General features: G+C 30.5%; 1 protein-coding gene across 2 annotated transcripts in view; it reads left to right on the top strand.

The window, feature by feature from the left end:
- The first annotated feature begins 1,491 nt into the window (after positions 1-1,491).
- Positions 1,492-24,268, top strand: part of LOC145317317 (uncharacterized) — a 68,415-nt gene continuing 45,638 nt past the window's right edge. The window contains exon 1 of one of the 2 annotated variants that reach the window (XM_080158339.1): positions 1,492-2,188. In XM_080158339.1, coding sequence (XP_080014465.1) covers positions 1,750-2,188 — 439 coding nt within the window. In that variant the 5' untranslated portion in view covers positions 1,492-1,749. Of the gene's footprint in view, positions 2,189-20,054; positions 20,735-24,268 lie in introns of those variants that run through there. The other variant, XM_080158338.1, reaches the window with a different exon arrangement.

Below are 24,268 nucleotides of genomic sequence, written 5' to 3'. Positions count from 1 at the left end.
TTGTTACAATTTATTGAAATTTTGAAAATATGCACATCATTTTCATTTTTTAAAAAGCCAAAATCTTAAATTTCACTTTTTAAAAAATATTTAAGTTAATGATATGTATATAAAATCACTTAAAAACAAGGATGACAACACCCTAAAAGCGAAGCTCTGAAATTAGTCGGTACAATAGACAATCAATAACACTTGTAGAGTGTCAGAACTTTGTAAGCAGATTATTAGATTGTAGTGTCTTGAATGGTATAAGTGTCAGAACGGAATAAACAGAATATAAATGTATTAAAGTTGAAACAAAATTGTGAGTAAATTTGTTGAAAAACTGGTTAAATACAAGAATTATGCTTAAATTAAAAGGACTTTATTATAGAAAGGCTTCGCTTATAACATTGTACTTTGTTGTCCTAGAAATCACAATTTTGACAGACATTAACTATAAAAAGCTTCGCTTTTAAAAATTAATGATGTATATAAATATGTTAAAAACTTAAATAAGTTAATTATGTAAAATAATGAAAAATGTTAATAAAAGTCTTTTAGAGACCTCCTTCCCTTTATACCCTTCATAGAACCCTTTTTTACCCCCCCCCACACCCCCCTTTAAAATTAATTTTGTTCTCCCCTATCCTCTTTCTCAAATGTATCCTATTTCTATAAACTTAAGGGGATAAAGAAATGAAACATTTTAAGAAATTTTTTTAAAATTTTTAATATATGTAAGAAACTTTCTAATAATGCGTTAAAGGATTTTATATATCTAAGCTTTAAATTAAAGGAATAACAAATAATACCTTACATGAACAAGATAAAGCATCTATGGATGTGGTTAGCCGTTACAGAGACTTTAAGTAATAAACAGAAGAAGTATTAGGCAATAGCTTAATAGCAAATATGACATATCTATCTATGCATAATTGGTGATATAAAATAAATGTCAAAACTTTTTCGAGAAAAAAAATCCTCGGAAAATTTATGTCGACGGTATAGCATCCAATAATTGTGGTCTTTACTGACATATTATCAATGACATTATTACTACTTTCTGAAAGTGAAAGATATATTAGTTTAAGGTAATTAATTTAAATGTATCATCCTTTACTCCCTGAATTACTGTAGGGAAATTCCTGCTCTAAATCTGGCATCAAAAATTCCAACTTTCCTATACACAGTAAGATTTACACGTTGTTTGAACTGGTAGTTTAAAGTGATGAGACAAAGAATTATGGACTGTAGGAACAGCTTTATATGTGACACTGGCGGGGCCATATCTCAAGGGAAACACACCTGTGTGTGTGAGTGTGTGCGTGTGAGAGTGAGTGTGTGTATGTTTGTCAGTGTGTGTGGGTGTGAGTGAGAGTGCTTTAAGGTTATATGTATCATTGTATTGTGTCTGTGTGTTTGTGTATATGTGTGTGTTTGTGTATATGTGTGTGTGTGTACCCGGGTCAAGAGGGAGTGAGTGTGTGTGGGCGCACAATGTCACTTGGCAGTCCTGCTGCTGCACTATACCTGGCACCAGCAGAGCAGCGCCACGCCGGCCAACCTGTGTGTCAAATACATATTATATACATGTGTGAACTATATATGTGAATATGTGAGTTATTTTTTTCTTGCCAGAACATACTATGAACACAAATATATCCTGTTTGAATTCTAGGAAACGTGAAAAGTGACTTGAAATTCATATTTTTCATTTACCGATGTATGTGTATTAGTGATTTTTAGAACAAATATTAGATTATAACAATGTTTTCTTACTTTAATCTGCGGCGGCCGTCCGAGTTTAGCAAAGTGAATGCAAGTGATGGCAGCGGAAGTGCCAGTGCTAGCGGCAGCGGCCATGCTACGCCCGTTTTCGGACCCGTCGTGCCTTCTGCAGCTTCGCCGTTAACAATTCAGCAGCCGCCTGGATCGCGGCCGTTGAGTTTTAACGAGCATCAGCTTAATTCGCGGCCGTCTAGTGTTCAGTTTGACCCGCAGAATTTTGCACGGCCAAACGGCAGCGGCAATCAATATGACTTGACTCAACAGTTATCGCGCTCCGCCGCCAATGGTCAGTTTCCGTTTCAGCAGTCCAGTTCCAGTGATTATAATAATGGTCCCGCCGTCAGTAACGGAGGAAACGGCGGCGACGGCGGGCTTAACGGAATTCGTTCTGTCCTGTTCCAGAACATTAATATGAAAGGTAAGAATTTTTAATTGAAACGAACAATGGGTTATTGTTTGTGAGTTAACAAATATGCCTATACCTCAGCAAAAAATATCTTTTGGGGGAGGGAGGTAACATGGATGATTAGGTACATAACTAGCCCAGCAATTGCAAGCACAATTTAAATGGAGAGCGACGGAAATATCCAAGTAATAGAATAGCTGCATTACTTAAAATACTTTTTCTTATAAAGAATATTTATAAATGTCTATGATGTAATCAAAGACCTGCCCAACAAAATTAAATCAAGAATTGTTCTTAGGATGCAAAAAATGTGCAAAAAATAAAAAACCCTAAGTTAAAATTGCAAAACAATGATGACAATATCCACGACAGCAAAGCTGACAGATAAGGTCATATTTATGAACTCTTTTATTTAATTAAATCCTTATATCAATAACTGTTGCTCACACAACTGAACTGTTTGGTTTTTTTTTACAGGGGAGCTTTAATTATTTAGAGGGGGCTCAATAAAATGAAAATCATATAATAAAAGGCTTTCAATTAACATAAGCATATTGAAAACTTGCAATATACAGTGTGTTTTTTTTTATGAGAACTTTTTTGAAAGCAATTTTACCTCACTTATAGTTATCAGAATTTAATGATTAACGGCTTATTTTCTTTGATTTTTATAACCATTTATAGAACATGAAACAAATATTTAAGTTTTTATTTAAAAAGTACAGTAAAATCAAAAATTCAAAACTCAGGTGTCAACATCTAAAAATGGTTTTAGCGCATTTTTCTTAAGTACAAATCTTCTACCCTTTGCAAGAAAAAAATTGGATTTTCAGTAGTCGACTTTGGGGGGCCGGTACTCCTTCATTGGTTGAGATATGGCTTTCAAACTTTGATATGTTCTAGTACATGTTCCCAAAAGTATCTGTATCAATTTTTAACTCTGTATATCAACTTTGAAGCGTTTTGCAGCCATTCTTGCAAAGTGTAGAAGATTCGAGCTTGAGAAAAATGCGCTAAAACCATTTTTAGATGTTGACACCTAGGTTTTGAATTTTTGATTTTTCTGCACTTTTTTAATAAAAACTAAAATTTTTTTTGATTTTCTATAAATGGTTATAAAAAACGAAGAAAATAAGCCCTTAATCATTAAATTCTGATAACTGTAAGTGTGGTAAAATTGCTTTCAAAAAAGTTATCATTAAAAAAAACACACTGTAGTTATCAACAATCAATTTAAATTAATAGAACTAATAAAATAAAATACTTAAAATTTTCTATTAGTAATAGCAATGCCTTGGCCTTATTGATGAGTAACAAGTAACTAGTAGCTTCGCCCCTAGTCCCTGGGAGCTTAACCTTTCCAGGTGGCTGGGGAATCTCTCCTTTTTTATATGTAGAATTAGAATAAAAAATCTAAAAAATGTTTTATATTCCCTGAAAAGTAAACCCTAATCGATTTATTGGTACCGAAATCTTTAGCTTTAAACAGACAAACATCCTATTATTTTATTTAAAATATAGGTAGAAAAGCTTTGTTCTGAGATATATTCCCCTTAATATATAAAGGACAAAAATAAATATGTGTGTTGAAATGTAAATAACAAGAACAATAAACTAAAATACAGCAATGTCAAAAACAATAAAGTTTATCTGTGATTTTAGATGAAAAAGGAACAAGGATTTTGAAGGATAGGACAGCAGAAGAAAAATATTATTTTTAAAACTACTACTCCTGTTTATTAAAACTATTGGTGTAAAAGTTTTGACACTTCTAGTTTGTACAATCTAATCAATATTTAATCTGAGGAGTGTTTTTAGGCCTACGATTTAGAGATCGAGTTTAAAACTTTGAGGATTAGTATAAAATAGATTTTTAGACAGTTAAACAGACGTACGGTTTATTGTTTTATAAAAGCTTAGCTTTAACAAGGACAAATATGTCATTAAGCACCGAGAGCAAAAAGTTAAAAACAACTTCTTAGAACAACTTCTTATTTGACCTGTGGGTATAGTAAATAATTATACATAAGTTTTTAATTCTTAATAAAGTTTTCTTATTCGTTGGCTTAACAACTTTCGGGACTTTTATTGAATTTTAAATTTGATTGGTTGGTTTTTTAAGTTAAGTGACGAAATGTTTTAACCAGTAATTATAATCTACCTACAGAAAGGGTATTTTTGTGTATCATCATTGGGGATTCACACCAATTGATAGGACATTGACTTATCCATTAAGATCTCTGAAAATATAGCTTTTGATAGTTGAATCAATATTTAGTTTTAGAAATCACTTTATTTTGTACATTTTAGTAAATAAACCGGGTATAGTCCCTTTCGTGACATCGCACCTTTGTATTTTTTTACAGTAGGTTTACTCCTATTTCTAGCCCCTGCGGGGGGCTCTAACCCTGCGGGGCCAATTACCTAACCCCGTGGGGCAATCACCTAACCCAATATAACCTAACCTAACCTAAAATAACCTATAAAAAGTCATTTTAAAAATACGACAAATCGCCCCTTAAGGTGCGATGTCACGAAAGGGACTATTCCCAATAAACCTCTATAAAAATTTTTGTAAAACTCGAGTAAAATCTGTATGTATAATTATATATACTGTACAAAATCCGACACTGAATTTTTACCATTCCAGTTTTTAATTAAATAAAATTTGAATTATCTTGATATGCCAAAGTTTTAGTAATAAAGCTATTCTGTATTTATGCTCCAATGACCGCTGTTTTGAGCGGTAAAAAATGCAGAATCAAAAAATTAAAAATTATCCGGATTTGTCAGTTGCGGATTTTTGAGAGACAGTGTAAAAGTCCGCCAAAAAAATGACGTCATACAATAAAATGACCAATGAGAGGCCAGTATAAATTTTACCATTGGTCAATTACAATGTATACTGGCCTATCATTGATCATTTTATTGTAAGACGTCATTTTTTGAAGGCACTTTACGCTGTTTCGATTTTTAAGAGTCTGCGTCTGCAGTTTATCTATGTAACTGCGACTAAACGCGACTAGGAATTCCCTAGGAAACTTTATTTCTTTTAAGTACACGATATAAGGAAAATAAAAATGTAAAATTGCTGTTAAATAAATAAACTTTGTCCCTCGTGTTTCAATAAACTTTTTTTCATGGACGCAATTTTAGTCATTTAAAACCCATGAAATGTTTTAAATGAAATGTCAGGTAGTCATATTATTTTTGCAAAAAGATTTGCTAATAAAAATGGCTAGATGAGCTCAGAAGGAACAGTTTGGGGGGGGGGGGTAAATAAGGAGCTAAAATAAGTCTAGCTTATTGTTGAATTTTTTTTTTGAATGCCTACTTTACATTCACTGCACTGGTTTAATAATCATTTAAATGCAAGCTGGTGATGCATATGACAAATTACCAAGAACAAACAGAAAAATCTTCTCGCCTTTTCTACTAAAGCTAAATATATCTGAAACAGTATTTAAAATGTAATAATCATCAATGATTTTTATTAGGGCTTGGTAGCCGCCCGTCAGCCGCCTGTCAGGGAAATCAACCCTTTACAATATTTAAAAAAAAACAGCTGGAAGTCTTAAGCTGACCAAAATGTGGCAATCCTTCTTTCCAAACAAATTTTGAAAAGATTCCAAACTGGGCTAAATTTGAGGCTTAATCGCGCCTGTGACACGCGGCTGCCGAGTCCTGATTTTTTAAACTGTAGTTTTTCATTCTCAATTTTAAGAAAAAATGAAATCCTTTCCAAAATTCTTTTTTAAAACCCTGTATGCTTTAGTAGATTTACAGAACGTTAATAAATCTTGATGTTTACATTTGTTGTGGGTTTTATGATACTATTTGACTTAAATCTAAAATTAGATAATCAAATATGTAGAGCAAGAAACTTTCTGTGATTCTAAGGTATGAAAAATATTTAGAACTAACCTTTTGTTGAGATAAACAAGAGTGAAAGTTTACACAGAAACGCATTAATTTCCATGGTTTAGTCTATTACATGGAATTTAAAGAAGTTACATGAAAAATGATAATATTTAGGGAGGGTGGGAGGGGGCATTGGACTTGAATCTATACTTGTCCTGTAAGTTTTATGAATACGTTCTCTCATTCGTCTGACTGAGGGATGGGGAAGAGTCAACTATCTCCCATTCTAAATTTTAGTTTTAAAAAGAAAAAAATCTAGAAAAAAAAACCTTTTTCGATGTAATTTTTTTCTTAGGGTGATTTCTCTTGGGAGTGTCCAAAATAATTCAAAATTTTTTTAAGACCTATGAGAAGCTACACTGTAAAGGAGAACCATATCGGTTCAGTGGTAAGCGAATTCCTAACACACACACAAACAAAGATCCTGTTACTTTTATATCCTTATACTAAAGTAACAGGATGTCTGTTTGTCTGTGTGTTTGTACCGAAGGATCTCGCTAACCGCTAAACCGATTGGGTTCTCCGTAATAGGGTAGCTTCTCATAGGTCCCGGAAGGTATATAATTATTTTGAGTGAGGGTACCACCACCCTCCCAAGAGAAATCGCCCTTAGAAAAAAATTCGCCCCCCCCCCCCCCCCCATTTTTTTACTTTTTCTTTTCAAATCTAAAATAATTAATTGGGTTATAAAATTCGACTCTCCTCTCCTCAAGTGCCCTTAGAGGCCTCTAGGGGCGTAGCCGCTAGTAAGGATAAAAGTAAAAAGAAAAAGAGAATTTAGATAACAGACTTTTTTCTTTAATTTGCTCTCTAATCTTATTTCTAGCTACTCTGTTATTTTTCACTTCCTTAAAAAACACGCAACCTTGGGTTAAATTAAAGTTTGGTATTAGCTTTTGCTGCAAGAGTTTATGCGTAGAAATTCACTTAAATATCTTATTGTGTATACCCTATAATATATAGTAGTAAGTTTTTTGTATGATGTTAAATATTACCGAAAATGCTGGTCCTAAATAGTTTAACTTTTCAAGAAAGTTTTTAAATGTCTTGGGGTGGATTTGGGCATTTTTCCTGACCTCTAGCACTCCCCTAGAGACATTGGCAAAGCCCCTTGTCTATACTAAAGAAGTAAAGTATGTTGAATCGTTGATGATGTGTGTTATTGATAAGTATTTATTTAAGTTGCTGTAATTTTGTCTAAGGCAGGTTTATGGTTATTTCTTGAGATGTGTGTCGGATGAGCTGTTTAGTTTTCTCCTCATATATTTGTCCATTTCTGATGCTGTGCTACAGCTACTTTTGGATATAAATATCTTAGTTTCTAGAAAACTAGTTGAGTTTTAGAGATTATTGTTGTTAAGCTTCTTCTACAACTTTACAATAATATTTTGGTGGCAACCTTTCACACTTTTACTTTATTAAAAGTGAGGCTGTTCTATCAATAGGTTCTGTACGTCACAATCACAACTTCTTTCAAGGTTTTGGCAACTAATATATCATTCTTCTCTAAAAGGTAAAATTAATAAAAGTTTAATTATAGAATAGATTTTGTCTCTAATATTTAAGTATGAGTGAATATGTTCTTAATGGCTATCCAAAGCTTCCATGAAAATCATAAACACCTATTCTAAATAACCTAGATAATAGCATGAATATATTTTAGCAAGATATATCTTTTTAGGTTGAAAATCACAAAACCTATTCATTGTTATTGCTTTTGTAAAGGTTATTTTATGTATATAAAATTTTAAAACCCCTAATCTTGTGAGTGTACCGGAAATTGTAAGTTGAGATAACTGAAAATTTTTCCACTTCTCTTGAAAAAAATTACGGGATATAAAGTATCAAACAAGACATACTCTCATGTGAAACATTAGTTTTAAAAGTTTAAATCACTAAACCTTTCATTGTCAACGGCAAAAATCTAAATAAATATAGATCAAGTTATATCCTATTTCATAATAAAGTAAGGTTTTATTGTTTGTCCGTTAAGATCTCGCTTACCACTGAACCGATACAGTTATCTATAAAAGGGAAGCTTCACATAGCTCCCGGAATAATTTTAGGTTATTATATTTATATAAAAAAATTTCGTGTAGATTAAATTTTTTATTGCTTTTTCCCTTCTACCTTGAATACAGAGCCCCTAGATCCTAAAATTTATAAAATGTGTGAATTACAGCCCTACCGACAAAGCTTCAAATCGTAAAATGTTATCATTTTACTCAAAAACCTCATTTAATTTTAAAAGGAAAGAGGAAGCTCAAAGTTAAATGTTTCTTTTTAAATTTTCAATCTGACCTTTAAAAAGCTTTCAAGTTACAAAAGTAGCTCTGTTTGCCATTTATACATTTTTTTCTGGAAATGAAAGATAATTAATTATCTTTCATTTATTTCTACTCTAGAAGCTTCGCCACTTTCCTCTAGTAGATTCGCCCCAGTAGGTTTATTATTATTTATTTTGGATAAACTAGAAAATTTGAAAATTTATTTGCTAAAAATAGAATTGTTTTTCTTTAAAATTAAGGCCGTTACAGATACATTAAAAGTTCTTCACAATTTTCGGACCAACAAAACAGGAATTAATTTAGCTGTTATTTTAATGTCTGTGGAAAATAATATACAGGCAGGGAGAGGACATTGGATTGTTTATTACACTAGTTTCCAAAGTTTTAAATATAACGTTTTCTTATTCGTTGTCACAACAACTTTGGAGACTTTTATTGAATTCATAATGGTTGGTTCATTATTTAGTGTCCACACATTTCAACCATTATTTGTAATATACAGAAGAAGTAATTTTAAATTTTAATTAATTACTCCCTGACAAAACAATACGATACATGATATTTCCATATGGCTCAGAACTGGTTTTAATCCATAGGAAAGGAATCGGATGATGAAACCAGAAAAGACAATCTTATTCTATGAAATCATTACTCCTAATGTAATTCTGTATTATGTTATAATTTTCCTTTTTTTAAGAATAGAGGATGGGGCTATAGCACTTACACATCCAGCAAATTTACAGTGGATGTATTTTTGGCAAAATGGCTTTTTCGTTTTTCTCATGTCATAAATATATCCAACACTGGCAAATGTACATCAAATATTTTAAAACAAAAATACATCTGTAATTACACATCCATACTTTTTCAGTCATGGATGTATTATTAACAGTATAAAAAATATGTTAGATGTAAGTTTGCCAGGAGTTTCAATATTATTGTCATTTATACAGCTATAATTCAGTTTGCTATTAATACATCCATTCTTTTGAATTTCCTTAGCGAAAATACATCTACTGTACTTTTGCTGGATGTGTAAAGGCAGTCCTCCTAGAGGATGGGTGGGTGGGTGGAGGGGTCAAGGAAGGCAAATCCTGCAGGATATTAATTAAATTAATTATTCTTTATAAATCTAATAAAAAAAAATCCGCTTATGTACCTGTTTATGTGTAGTAGCGAAGCTAATATATAACAAACATATTTTAGATAATAAAAAATACCGCAAAACTATAAGATTCTTTACTCTAAGAATTTATTAATTGTTCAATTTCAACCGACTCAAATATGAATTTCTATTAAATTTTAAATTTTAAACCAAAAATATGATATTGTAGTCATGTCAAAATATACTGTGAAAATGTAGAACCTAATCGGTTCATTGATTTGCAAGCGATATCTTATCATCAAACAAAAAACTCATGCTTTATATCATAGGATAATAAATCACAAATGTTAACGATTATTAGGAAGTTGCCTTTGGATATGTTTTTCCTTGCTTATATTAAGTGTATTCTTACACGGATATAAAGGGATAAGACGATGGCCGATAAATTGATGTACACCCCCAATGATGGGACACATAATTACCCCCTATGTAAATAAAAAATCAGTGGTTGAAATGTTTTAACACTCAACTTAATTAACCAACCAATCAAAATTCTCTAAAGTCCCCAAGCTGTTAAGGAAACGAATAAAAAAACATTATTGGAAAACTTTGGGGACTAGTGTGATAAACAGCCCATTGTCCCCCCTTTCTCACTGGTATTCTTAAAAATATATATATCTAGATATATCTAAATTAGATAAATATTCCATGTAGTACATTTTATATTTTATTCTTCTCTATTTATGTATTTCCGATATATGTATATATGGATATTGGTTTCTGCTTAACTAAGTTAACATTACCACAGTGTACTAGAATTTTTTCGCAACGTATTATAGTCAGCTTTACGCGGATATTAAAATGGTAAATTATAAAATCAATAATAAATCAAATAAATCTGGGCCTTCGGCAATAAATTTTATTATTTTTATTTTATTATTAATGGGATTTTTTTTTAACTTTACATGATTTTTAATTACTGCTCAAAACTGGTTCTAATCCAGCGGATGTATGTATATCGGTTTCAAAGTTATACTGGAGTATGTATTACTCAACAAAGACATAGATAGATAAGTTTTAACATGTTTATTTTTAATTATTTTTCACTAAATAATGAAAGATAGCATAGTTTGATTTAATTGACATGAAAGATTTGATTCCTAGAATAACACGGTAAATATAATTCAGATTTTTAAATTAAAATAATTATATGTATAATACAAACAAGTAGAATTGGAAAAATAATACATTTAAGATTCAAGAAAAAAATTATTGTTAGTTTGAACTTTGCAAAGCGTTTGATAAATTATTGATTTTAAAATTTTTATATACATCTATATTTTAAGCAATCAGAAAAACCAAGTATAGTTTGTCATTAAACACATTGATTAATTTTTAAATTTCATGGCATTTTTTTAAGGTAGTACATAAATTGCCTTGAGGTAGGGGGAAGGTGGAATAGTCTTAAACAACATTATTACCTATATAAAACTTCCCCAAAAGCCTAATTGAAAATTTGCTGCATATATTAACACTTTATTTATTTAACAGAAAACTACTTAATAGAAGAGAAATAGATTTACGTTTATAAAAATTTAAAGATTATTAATTTTTAACAAAATATTTAGTTGTTAAGTACAAAAAAAGTGAAAAATAATAGTTTTTTTTCTACTTCATATATCAGAGAACACGACACCTTGTTAAAATGAAAAATAGTAGGAAAAAAAAACAACTAGAACCTTAATGTACTAAGTAGTATTTTTTACACATTTTATTTAGTTGGTTCTTTTTTTATATTTAGGTATTTCCACAGGGTAAGGACCTTCCGCAGGGGTTAGGCTTAGGCAAAAAACTACTCTTAATTTCAAATATTTTTTTTTTTTTTTTGGGGGGGGGGGGGTGGTGGGTTCTCTTGTAAGCTATCCTTTACTTCTTCGCTTCCTTTACATATAGTTAAAGCATCCATTTCTTAAAGAATAAAATTATTTTTAAATTAAAAGAAAGAAATATTAATCATTTTAGAGAAGCTGTAGTCCTAATAATCTGATTGTTTACTGCAAAAATAAAATTAATTTGTAACAAGAATTGTTAAAAAAAAAAACAATCATTCAATCAATTAAAACATTATTTATCTATCTAGTGCATATTCTCTACAATGAGCCTTAAACAAAAACTTTGTAAATAATTCCCCTGAACTTTAAAAAAGGGATCCTATTATAAGTCCTGTCGATACGTCAAAATTTCTGTATCTTTCTTATATATTCGATACAAATGTGGTAACTAAAACAATTTTGATAGATGAAATAACAGCTCCTAATAATTTAGATATATTCATTTTATTCATAACATTTACAGCATGCTTTTGAAGCTCTTTATAGTGCCTATAAGAAAGAGGATAGATTTTAAAAACTTTTGGCCGATTGTCGTCACATTAGAATAGTTTATTATTGTAATATGACGTCATTCGGAATAATTCAGCCAATAGTTTTTAGATCTATCCACTAAAAATTAACAATTTCAATTTGTAAACCATTTAAAAATTTAAATGGTGAAAATATTAATTTGAAAATGTAGACTTTCTTCAGTTGCCATTTTTCTTGGTCCTATTTAAGTTTATAATCTTATTCTTGTATCTTGTTGTTGCTGCGCTACATGTGGATAAAATTGTGCTAGTTTTGTTAATATTTTGTATGCAAAAGCTTATAGAAAAGCTTAGTATCCAATTATTGGAATAGAATGATAATAGCATTTTGTGTGCAGTCATTTTCCTAAATAGTTTGTATGGCGGATCTCAACATTTCATTTTTTAATGTCAGTGAATGTTACTTCTCATGTTTATATCATTCAAATCAAAGAAAAATTTTTATGACGCTACTTTTGATGATTTGTTAAAAAAAATATTAAATTAAGGAGACGAAGAAAGTCCATCAAAAAAAATTCTGACGTCATAAAAATGAGGGATTATGAGAGGAGGAGTGGGAAAGAAAACCCATCAAAAAGAGATGGATAATCCCCCATTTTTATGACGTTATTTTTATGCTGATTTTTTGAGAGACTTTCTTCGTCTTCTAAATTAAAACCTTTTTAAAAAGCTTATGAAGGATAAAGATTGCTTCTATTTAAGTATTATACCAATCGATATATTGTTCATTGGATGTTGCACCAGATTTTCATGTATTCTGATAAAGTGATGCTTGCAACTTGCTAAGAAAAACGCAACTGGATGAACGAACTAATCAATAAATAAGGTCCTTATCAGCAAACATAATTTGCGACAAATTTCCAACTGTCAATATATCCATCTTTATCCTATATCCATTATTATGCCCTTTCATTAAAACATACTTTTAGGGCCGGGTAAGAAAAACAAGTAACCAAAGTGGTTCATATTAAAGTGAATGTAAACTACCATAAATAATGTCCTTTTTATGTAAAAATGCAATATAGATGTGTGTTAGGCATTCTAATGTTTTTTAATGCAAATAAAAAGTAAAAATCTATCGATATTCATATAAGGAAAGTAGCAGAAATATGTTTTTTTTATATTGCATATATCCCAATTGAATTATTTGAAATTTGTTACATTGTGTTGTTTCTTAACAGCTGTTTTTAAATTTTGTTAATTATTTTATCTTCAAAAAGTTTAGATTTTTAATTAATTTCATTTTAAAGTATAAGAAGGCAAAGAATGCTATCCGCATGCAATTATCAAATTACAAGCAAATCGCGGATTTTGTTAATTTTAAAAAATCAATATGCTTTTTATATGTCATAAGATATCAGCCGCTAAAATATAGCGGCTGCGGCTGCAATATCCCGAGAGAAAAAATTAGATTTTGGTTTGATAGAAGACAAGAACTTTTGAATAGGAATCAAAATTAAAAATTATGTAAAATAGAATTTCAATGTTCTCACAACTTCGCAAATCATAGTAATAGCAAAATTTTATAATATTTGTCAAAAAAATTCGATAGTTCATAATAGTATTAATACATGAAAATAGTTGTTCAGAAACTCTCAAACGATTAGAATTAAGAAGGACTCGTTTTTTTTGAGAAATAAATATTTCAGTGATATATGTTAAATTAAATTAAATGATGTTTTAATTAATTTGCAACAAAAAGACTTTGGCGATGGGAAAGTTAATTCAGGGTCTGATTTTGTAGATTTCATATTTTGTAATCGAGATTCACACAAGTTTTAAAAGTTTTATTTGATAAATCTTACTTTACCATTTGTTTCTTAATCAATGAATAATTCTTTCCGAGTCTTTTAAATTCAATCAATTCCAAAACTTCATTTCTTAATAAACAGGTTTTATTGCTGAATATTTCTAACACCCTGAATTAAATGAATGAATTTCTAAATTCCTTTCAAAAGGAAAAGAGTCATTTTATTTTATTTTTTTCAGTTTTACTGAGATATTGGACTAAAAATAGAATATTCAATTTTTGAAGAAATTAAATTTAGATTTGATGAGTCTATTAGGTGCTTATGATTTAGATATTATTATAAAGATTAAGGTATACAAAAATTATACTGATTCAAACTAGCATTGTTTTCAACCAATAATTTTAATCTACATAAGTGGTAATTTTGTTCTATCATCATTGGGATTGTTTCATCCATTATCTTGTCCATTAAGATCCCTGTTTTCTTATCAGAATACTCTTTCTCGTATTCATTCGAATCCGGTGGATAGGAACCGGTTCTCATCCATACGAAAAAACTATGTCTAGCATTGTATTATATTCAGCTTTCTACGAATATAAAAATGTACAAACATAAGATTAAACCCAGTTTTTTAAGCCGGTGCCTTCGGCACCTCGGGGCAAAAAAAACTGGTTTTGATCTTATAATTGTACATTCCATATCCGCGGAAAGCTGTTTATAATACAATGCGAGAAAAAACTATTCTTTCAAAATAAAAATAAATAATGCGATATCTTTTGATTAAAATATTTGGTGAATAATTTTACATATTTATTTCTGCATTTGAAATTAATAAATTCTAAATACACAAGGAGGGAGGGGACATTGGGCTGTTTATTACATTAGTCCCCAAAGTTTTATAATAACGTTTTCTTATCCAATGGCTTTATCAGATAAACAAAAAAAACCTCATAACTTTTTATAAAAAAGCTTCCAGTTTCCAACATGCTATTTTAGAAAAAAAATGAACTATTCGATCAAGACAAAAAATGTTATCTCATTTCTATGATGAACAATTATTATGCAAACCTTAAAGACTGTTGATGTACCGTTTTCTTCTGGGAAATTCTAAGTAAAATTAATAAGCTCATGGTCATTTAAAATTTATCTCTCAGTAAATCTCTAGAGACTAACACTTAAGGCTGGTACTAAAGATTTTTATCCTCTACAGTCACAATAGCAGTTCAGCCAGTGCTTGATCATATTTGTAATGCCATACTACTGTAAAGGACTATATTATGAAGGGAGGGAGGGGACATTGGATAGTTTTTTACATTTGTACACCCAAAGTTTTATAATCCCTTTTTCTGATTCTTTAGCTTAAAAACTTTGAGTACTTGTTTAAATTTTGATCGATCGGTTTTTATAAGTGTCTAATTCTTTCAACCATAAGGGATATTTTGTTTATCATCATTGGAGTTTTGCATATATTTCTCGTTTATTGTCTAATCCTTTAAGACCCTTGAAAAATATATTGTTTATATTGTATCAGGAAAAAGGTATAGTAAAGATGAATTGATCTTACCAGTGATATTTTTGGGCTAAGCAAGAGTTAAAGTAAATAGCAAAATGTGAGTAAATAGAATCGAACTTATGCATTCAAAATTAAAATTAGTGACCATACATATTTTATTTTAATATAATATAGAGGGCATTTGTAGTAATTGGCAAAAATTTATTTTTTAGAAGGTAGCTTCGAAACCGATTAATAATGGTGGATTAGAACCGGCTCTCAGCCATTTAAAAAAATTATGTATAGCATATCTATATATAAATGTACAATCATAGGATTAAAACCAGTAATATCCACGGAAAACTGTTTATAATACGATGCGATAAATATCTATTATATTATTTTATACTTTCTTTCTCATATTCATATGCCCTTTCAGTCAAGGTAAATTACACTGGTCCCCAAAGTTTTTAAACACGTTCAATCATTCGCCATTCTGAAAACATTAAGTACTTTCTAAAAAATCTTTAATCGTTAAAAATAGCAATTTACAAAAGTTGTAATTTTGTATGTCATCATTGGGGATGTACATGAATTTATCGTCCATGGTCTTGCCTATCCCTTAGGACCCCTGCCTTTCAGTCCATTTTTGCCAGTCTCGAGTAAATCTCATGTATACTGTGTGTACAAAAGTTTATATAATACAGGCAACTATTTTTAAAAGCGAAGCTTTTCTATAATTAGGGTCGGTCCGTACGTCCGTCAGTCCGAGATAGATAGCTTTTATTCGTTAATTTAGGCAGGTTAGAATTGTCCTATCGATTTCAAACTTTGCATGATGATTCCTGTAGTAGTTAGGTACGTGTTAGAAAGCAACTCTATAATCATTACCAGAATGTCCGTACGTCCATTTTAAACATGTTGATTTTTCTACTTTTTTAAAAACAAATTTTTATGTGATCTAATTTTCCGTTTGATCTGATTTTTTGTATATTGATTCCTGGGACAACAAAGAACAATAGTATAAACGAAGAAACTCTATAATCAAGTCCTAAAAATGTAAGTATGTCCATAAACATTATCCTGTATCAAGCAGTTTTTCAACTAATATACTTACAATTTTGCTTCGACTCATTCGATACTTTTATATTCTGATTATTCAGTTTCAGACACTATACGAATGTTAATGTCCGTTTGTCCTTCTGTTTCAGTGCTTCGCTTTTATGAATGTTGTCATCCTTGTTTTTAAGCTAAGCTTTTTTTAATTAGGATTGGTCCGTCTACCCGTCCGTAAAGGTTGGTTTCTTTCGTTAATTTGGACATGTATGAATTCTTTGCGTAACCTAAAATGGAATAAGAAATAAACTAACAAAAAATTTCAAATTTTTGGTAGCTAAGCTTCCCTATCTTTGTGAAGGTTCTCTATACCAATGAGGATCTTTTATATGTTTTACTTGAACCGTTCGTCTGTCAGTCATGCTTCAAAAATAGAAATAACAAAACATACAAAATACATGTGAAAGGTTTTGTGATTTTTCTTGTAAATTCATTCTTGTATTATAAACCAGGGGTAGCTAATCTAACAATTAATTCTATAAAAAAAAACACGAAACCTTATAAAGTATGTGGAAGTATATTTTGTTTTTTCATGTATCTGACGAGGGGTGGGAAAGAAGAGGGGGAAATGGGAAGGGGGTAGTGGAGAAATTTTCCTTTGGAAATGTTTGTCAGAATAGCATTGTCCCTGATTATGAACGCTTAACATCTGCTCTTTAAATCACTTTGTATGTATTTCCATCAATGATTTAAAAAAAAAAAAATTTCATAAGTCATTGTTGTAACTTAATATCTTGATAATAACCTAACAGAAAGGAAGGGTAATTTTTTACAATTTTCTGTTGTTTTATACTCTCACCAATCTCATGAAGGAAATTTCCCTGGAGGATTAGGGCAGAGATTTTATACACAAGTTAAACAAATTTATGGATGCATTACTGAGTGTTACACGTCTGCTGGTTGATTTATTGGTCATGGTTCTGAAGCGAATCATACATAAGATATTAAAAATAGAACCAACATCGACCAGGTCAGAAGCGTGACATAAATAGTACTGGTGGCTTCTGGGAGGGGAAAAGAGGCTGATAAATAGCCTAAACCCGTACCAAAACCTAAATTAAATTAGCTAGAAACCATACTAGGACCTATATGAAGGCTTCATTAAATTGAGAGCTTAATGGGTTAAGTGGTTATAGGGATCTCAACAGACGTACTGAAAAGATTACCATTTTTATAAGAGAAATATTTATAAAAAAATAAACATGTTAAAATTTTGGAAAAAATTTGTTTCAATAAATTAATTATACCTTTCTAAAAAGACTTTGATTTTTATCTTCTACTTTTAGTTTATAAAATGTTGTGAAAACACAAGGCCTGGAATAGAGCTACTCTAAAATTCAATTTGACCTTCAAGGAATGTTTTTGAAGTTCTTCATAGTGATTATAAAACATATGATAGTTGGCTAGCAAGACGTCTTTTTTGTATGCACTATAAAAAGATTCAATGTTTTTTATTAGAATAAAAGAAATGCATATTTAACACACTTACACTTAACCGAAATAAAGCATTAATATATTATTTTCTTCGTTTAGTTGAGGATTTTTATATGGTTAATTACTAAAACTTTACTGAAAAGGCACAGCACACAAAAATGGGCGAAAAAGTACCTTCTAAGTAATTGATTATTCTAATTTAAGACCATTCCGTTCTATTGGGATGTATAGACAGAAATTAAATTGTACGGCTAATCGATTTTACTAGACAAACACACAACTTTTTACTTTTTGTATATAGGATTCGCTATAAAAATATTTGTCCTAATTCTTGGCTGTGCTTTTTCTTTTCTTGGGTTTTTGTTATTTTTGAAGCGTTGCAGATATACTTTATTTAATTAATTCAGGAGTATATACTTAACATTTCAACAAATAAATTTTTTTTTTTTAAAGGCGAAGTATCTTTTAATAGGGGTTATAGAAACATTAAAATGTTAAATTAATAAATTAGATCAACATAAATTAGCTTCATTATAAGAGCAATTTGAACTTGAAAAGAATAAGAATTTATACTCTCATAAACTTACTCATGATTGCTATTTACTAATTTAGATTCAGTAAACATATTTTTTTTAATCAAAAAGAAACTTAATTTTGATGTAATCTTAGATTTTGATTTTTATCCCTCGGGAGCGAATACATTGTACTGGACTAATATAAAGCTTCTCATACCTGAAAAATGTGCAATTATTTGTCCAAAGGTTTCTGAAACCTTATTGAACTCATACTCATATTTTTTTTTTAAAGTAGTTAAAAAAATATTTTAAGACTTAAACTTTTAAATTTGATTGAAACAAATTGAAAAAGCAACCAATTAAAGTAAAGATATATGCTTTTTGAATCTTTTCCTTAATTTCCTTTTATAATTTTCTTTTCCTTTTTCTTGACCCAGCGCCTAATCTATATAAATCGTCCCCTAATTCTTACATTTGTCCAAGGTTAAAAGGTGACGGGTGCATTTTCAACAACGTCTAGCTATAGCAATGCTTTCAGGAATATAGAGATCACACAGGGATCCAAAGGGATAAGACACTAGTCTATAAATAGGTGAACATCCCCAATGATTTATACAGAATTACCCATTCTGTTGCTTACAAATAGTGGTTGAAATGTTTGGACACTTAACTGAAGGAACCAACCAACAAGATTTAATAAATGTAAGCAAATGAATAAGAAAATGTTATAATAAAACTTTGGGGACTAGTGTAATAAACAGCCCTTTGTCCCCTTCCTTCCTGGGGATCACAGCATTCATTTGCTCTATTGACCTTTGTCTGTAAGTCCTAATTCAGCTTATTGATGGAATGAACCCATTCTCGGCTCTTATTACTATTCATTATTATATTTCATGTATCCAACTACTTGTAAACATGAAATAATCAGCAAAAACTAAATCTTAAATTCATATGAAAACAAAACAAAAAAAGGCATAATCGACACCAAACATACAATAAAATATAAGAAAAATATAGTTTTTTTTCGCAAGCAAAAAGTTTTTTTTCTTCTTTTAACTTCACTCGTGCCTTAATAGGTGTAGCCGTGTAGGTCAACTTTGCCCTTGACACATGTTCCACCCCATTGCAAATATACTCTCCAACTCATATCACAATGACCTCAACATTCTAAAATTAATTAAATTAATCCAAGATATTTTTTACAAGTAAAAATATTTAGGATAGCAAAAAGTAACCTAAATTTATATTTTTACGTAAAAAGTATTTTAAAAAGTTTAACGCTTTAATTTCTTATAATACAATACCTGGGTAAAATTGAGGCTTAACAAATGGCACAGAACTGGGGACAAAAAGTTGACGTAACATATAATATGGATGCGCAGTGCCACGCTACTTTTTATCATATCCGGGTGCGCGCATTAACTAGATACATGCAAATGAAAGAACAGAGACAATTTTGTTCATAAGAATAATTTGAAAAGCAAAAATTGTCAAATAGATATAATACAGACAAAAATGGATGACAAAAAAAAGAGCCAATTTACTAATTTAACTTATGTTCATTTCTACATTTTCAGTAGATGGAACAATATGGAAAATACAGTTATTTGATAATAACTTTGACTATTATGATGTAAAATTGGGTGTAGGAAAGGACAAACTGAAGTTATGAAGTAGCTGCGCTACTTTAAAAACCCCGCGCAATATCGCGTGCTCGCGCCGGCAGGGTCGTCGTCTTTGTGCGAGAAATTCAACATAAATATACATTTGTAAATTCACAGAGGCTTAACTTTACTTTGCACAGCTGATATTTAGGTCGGTCTTAGTTAGACACAAACACTTCACAATTAAAGGTTATTTAAATACAAAACAAATCCGAGTTATAAAATATTTTGTGATATTATTTATGAAAAACAATGGGTGTATTATCTTACCTGAATATTAAGCGTCCTGCCTCATTGCTTTGGCGGGCTTTTAGTCCAGGTAGAGATGTACAACAAGACAATGAGGAAACTACTCCGGATAATAAAGTTGAGGATGTTGCGGCAGTTATTGATGCTGATAAAACTCTAGATATTGTAGCCGCTCTTGACGCACAAGATGTTAATAAGACTATCGATGTTCTTGTAACAGAAGATCATGATCACGATCAGAATAGAAAAATCAGCGAAAGCTCAACTTCATCTGGAGTCAGTGATCTTAGCCAAAATTCTTCTATTGAGTCATCATCAAAGGCAACTCCTGACATTTCTTTATCATTATCTACAACAGAAGTATTAGCAAAACCTGAATTATTACCAGAATCAGTATCACACAGATCCAACTCCCTGCAAGGGTCACTATTATCCTACACATCATCCAGAAGCAACTCTATATCCTCGTGTACCCGGGCACCCATGGTCTACAAGGAGTTCCCAAGTGTCAGGTTGAGAGAGACCAGCACTAAGCCAGGTGGTTCACGTCCCAACAGTGCACTTTTGTCAGTGCTCAGTGCACATTTTGATGCGTTTAAAGGTAGGATAAAGAGAAACTTGTAGTTCCTCAAAAAGTGTCTTGTAAATCTTTACTTTTATCTTGGGAAGGTTAAAGGCGAAGCTTTTTATAGTGCCTATAAAAAAGGGGATAAATTTAAAAGAAATCGGGAAACTGTAGCGAAAAGTTTTTAATTTTTCCCTTTTTTGGGGCGCACTACAAAGAGCTTCGTTTAAGACTTTTGTATAAATTTTGCTTAAAATATTAATACTATAAGAAGTGGGAGGGTATGGTTAACACCAATTAAAAAGCCTCTAAAGGCTAGGTGCTACTAGTTTTTAAAACAATATAAGATAATTTAGACAATATTTTCAATATCCTAACTATTTTTACATATAATAACCATACATAAAATCTATCAATGTATGTAACATGTATACTTCGGTTTTTGCCATAGGATATGTAGAAATAGGGGTTGGGATTAATATATGATAAAACAAACAGCATTTATTGTGTTTCATAGTAAAGTTAAAGTTGTTAACTTTCATAACCCTTTTGCCTATTTTAAAACCAATATCTTTTTCTAATTCTGTTATTAATACTAGCGGCAGCGAAGCTAGAATATGGGGTATTTATATTCTAAGGGATATGGATGGACAGAAAAAAAAACTAAAACCATACCCGGACTTATTAAAATAAAATAGCCTATAACTATCACAGGACTTATAAGAAGCTTCACTGTAAAGGAGAACCATATCGGTTCAGCGGTTAGCGAGATCCTTTGCTACAGACAAAAAATGCTTACTACTTTATTTAATAGGATATTCTTTGGAATAAAATTCCCACCAACTTCGACAGAGATTGCATGGAAATGGCTGGGCCATAAATGTTTATCATCTATATTACTGCCAGTCATAAACAAGGACAATTATGTTCAGGAGTAGAGCAGCAATAACAAGGCAAAAGACGAGTAATTAAGTAAAGTACATTTGCAGTGAGAGACAGAGAGGTAGAGGACAGGGAACTGTAAATGATACTGCTCCCGAAATTTGTTAAACACGATGTCTCATACGTTTGCTAAGAAACTTTGGAGACTTTTATAAATTGTACAAACCTTCAAAATTCAGTATCCAAACTTTTCCACAAATATCTTAAAGCTCCAGAAGTGAAAATTTTGTATCAAATAATTGTTTGCTATCTTATCCCTTTCGATCCATGAGTAAAAGTAAAGAAATTTCAGATTTAATTGAAGTTTTAAAATTGTTGTGATATATGTTTTGGCAGATATTGTAATTAATTCACTGTATAAAACAGATTTATGGTATCAAATTTTAAGTAAATTGTAAATTTTTATATCTTGTCAGAAAACTAGAATACAAAAAATATTTAAAAATCACAGAAAAAAAAACTTAATAGAACTTAAAATTTGCATCTTTTTATTATTGATGAGGCCAAAAAAAAGAATAGAGAAAAGATTGAAAGATAGAATGTATATACAAGTATGTAGTTGTATTTTATGCAGTCTATATATTTTTTTCTGAGTGATTTACCCATTTTTTAGTAAGTTAATTTTTCTATATCTAAAAAGATATATAGCATATATTCTAAGACTAAAAATTCAAGGTAAAAATTATACCTTTTTTGAATTTCTTCCAACTTAAATTGTATCTTTTTTAGCCACTTTTGTAATTTGTGAAATTATTGTTACAAAACTTATTGTTCAGCGTATTCTTGTACTATAACATGCTAAAATAGTTATGCAAAACTTTCATTTTGAGAAGTGTCAAATCACGAAGCTTTTTAAAGTGACTATAAAAATGACGTCATACTGGCCTATCATTGGTCAATTAAAATGTAAACTGCCATTGGTAATTTAATCGGTGTGTTGGCCTATCATTGGTAATTTTGTATTGCACTACAATATAGGCACTATAAAGTATAAACAGCTTTTAAAATCACTTGTCCCTAGATAAGATACTTAGTAGTTTCTTTTTTACAAATCTGTGGCAAAAATGTAAAATAAATCCTTCATTTTTAAAAAGTAACCAACATGCCCTTGGCTGGTTGGTTTTAGATGAGGATATTGGTGGGCCTTCTTTTCCACATATCATCAAATCATTAAAATAGAATTAAAATTAAAAAACATTTCCCTTTACTTCAATCTCGTCAATAAAAACATACAAACCAGCGATCTAAAGGGATAAGATTATGGCCGATAAATTGAGGTACATCTCCAATTGTAATACACAAAATCACCCCTTCTGTAGATTAAAATCATTGTTTGAAACGTTTCAACACTCAACCTAAAAGATCAACCAATGAAAATTAAGTAAAGTCCCCAAATTTTTTAAGCCAACGAATAAGAAATTGTTATTACCAAACTTTGGGGACTAGTGTAATAAACAGACCATTGTCCCCTCTCTCACTCTCTGCATAAAAATATATGCTTATTGCTATCTTACAATATGAATAACTTAGCGGAAGTGAAAGCTTACCAGGAATATACAAACACTTGAATGTGGGGGTATTATAATGTATATTTACTTTCAAAGATTGATTCTCATATCATTCATATTCTAGATAGATATCATATAAGATAGATAGATAGTTATTATCATGACAGACAGACACCTAATAGACCGATAATGTACACAAGTTAAAAAAGTAAAAGTGATAATAACCACTAAAATACACATTCAATAAGTTTAATTTATATTCGGTTTTAGGAATCTCTTTGTTTTAAACATTACAGAGATTTAACCTCTCTAAAAATATTTGTAAAACTCGAGAAAATAATATTTACTGTACAAACTCAGACCTTGAATTAGCCCACCAACAACAAAAGTATAGGCTAGAAATAAGAGTTACAAAGATATTTCATGGGAAGATATAAATCTTAAATCCCCAAAGTAAAATATTATTTGAATTTGGAACTTATTTTGGTTGGTTTTGAGATGTAAATTCCTTTTATTTTAGCTCCTATCATAAATGTAGGATAAAATCTATTTTGTATTATCTTTACCTTAAACTATGATATAGAATACATTCTATATTGCGGTTATGGTTTATTGGGCATTTGATATATTCGTTTTGTTGGTGTTACAATGTATTTACCCAATAGCGGTATAGCCCTCAGCCTAGCCTCTAGGGGATTTGTCCTCAATATCATTAATATCTATAACAATAGATAGACAATACATGAAATTTCAGAAGCATTTCTCATTTGAGTGAATCCCCAGCATTATAGAATGACGGGGACATACATATTGAATCAAAGAGGAGAAACGTTACTAAAATATAATCTATGAAATAGATTTAGAATTTTGACTGTTAAAATTTTAAAAGCTTTCCCACAAAGTACCTTGTTCAGCACAGAAACCCCTTTCCTTGCCCTTCTTAGTTTTAAAACAAATTGAAAATAAGAAAGTAGGGGTTAGTTTTTTGTTTGTTTGTCTTTTTATTTAGGTCAGGTCAGGTTAGGTTAGGTTAGGTTGAATTGGGTACTTGGTATCCCCACATTGCTAAGTATACGCCCTGTAGGGTTAGGCATACAATGAAATACAACTCTTCTTTAAT

Source organism: Acartia tonsa, chromosome 4 (genome assembly GCF_053477335.1).
Source record: "Acartia tonsa isolate MP-2025a chromosome 4, ASM5347733v1, whole genome shotgun sequence".
Lineage (NCBI taxonomy): Eukaryota > Metazoa > Arthropoda > Copepoda > Calanoida > Acartiidae > Acartia > Acartia tonsa.
The sequence above is the reverse complement of the archived record's forward strand: the minus strand, read 5'-3'. Positions and strand labels throughout refer to the sequence as shown.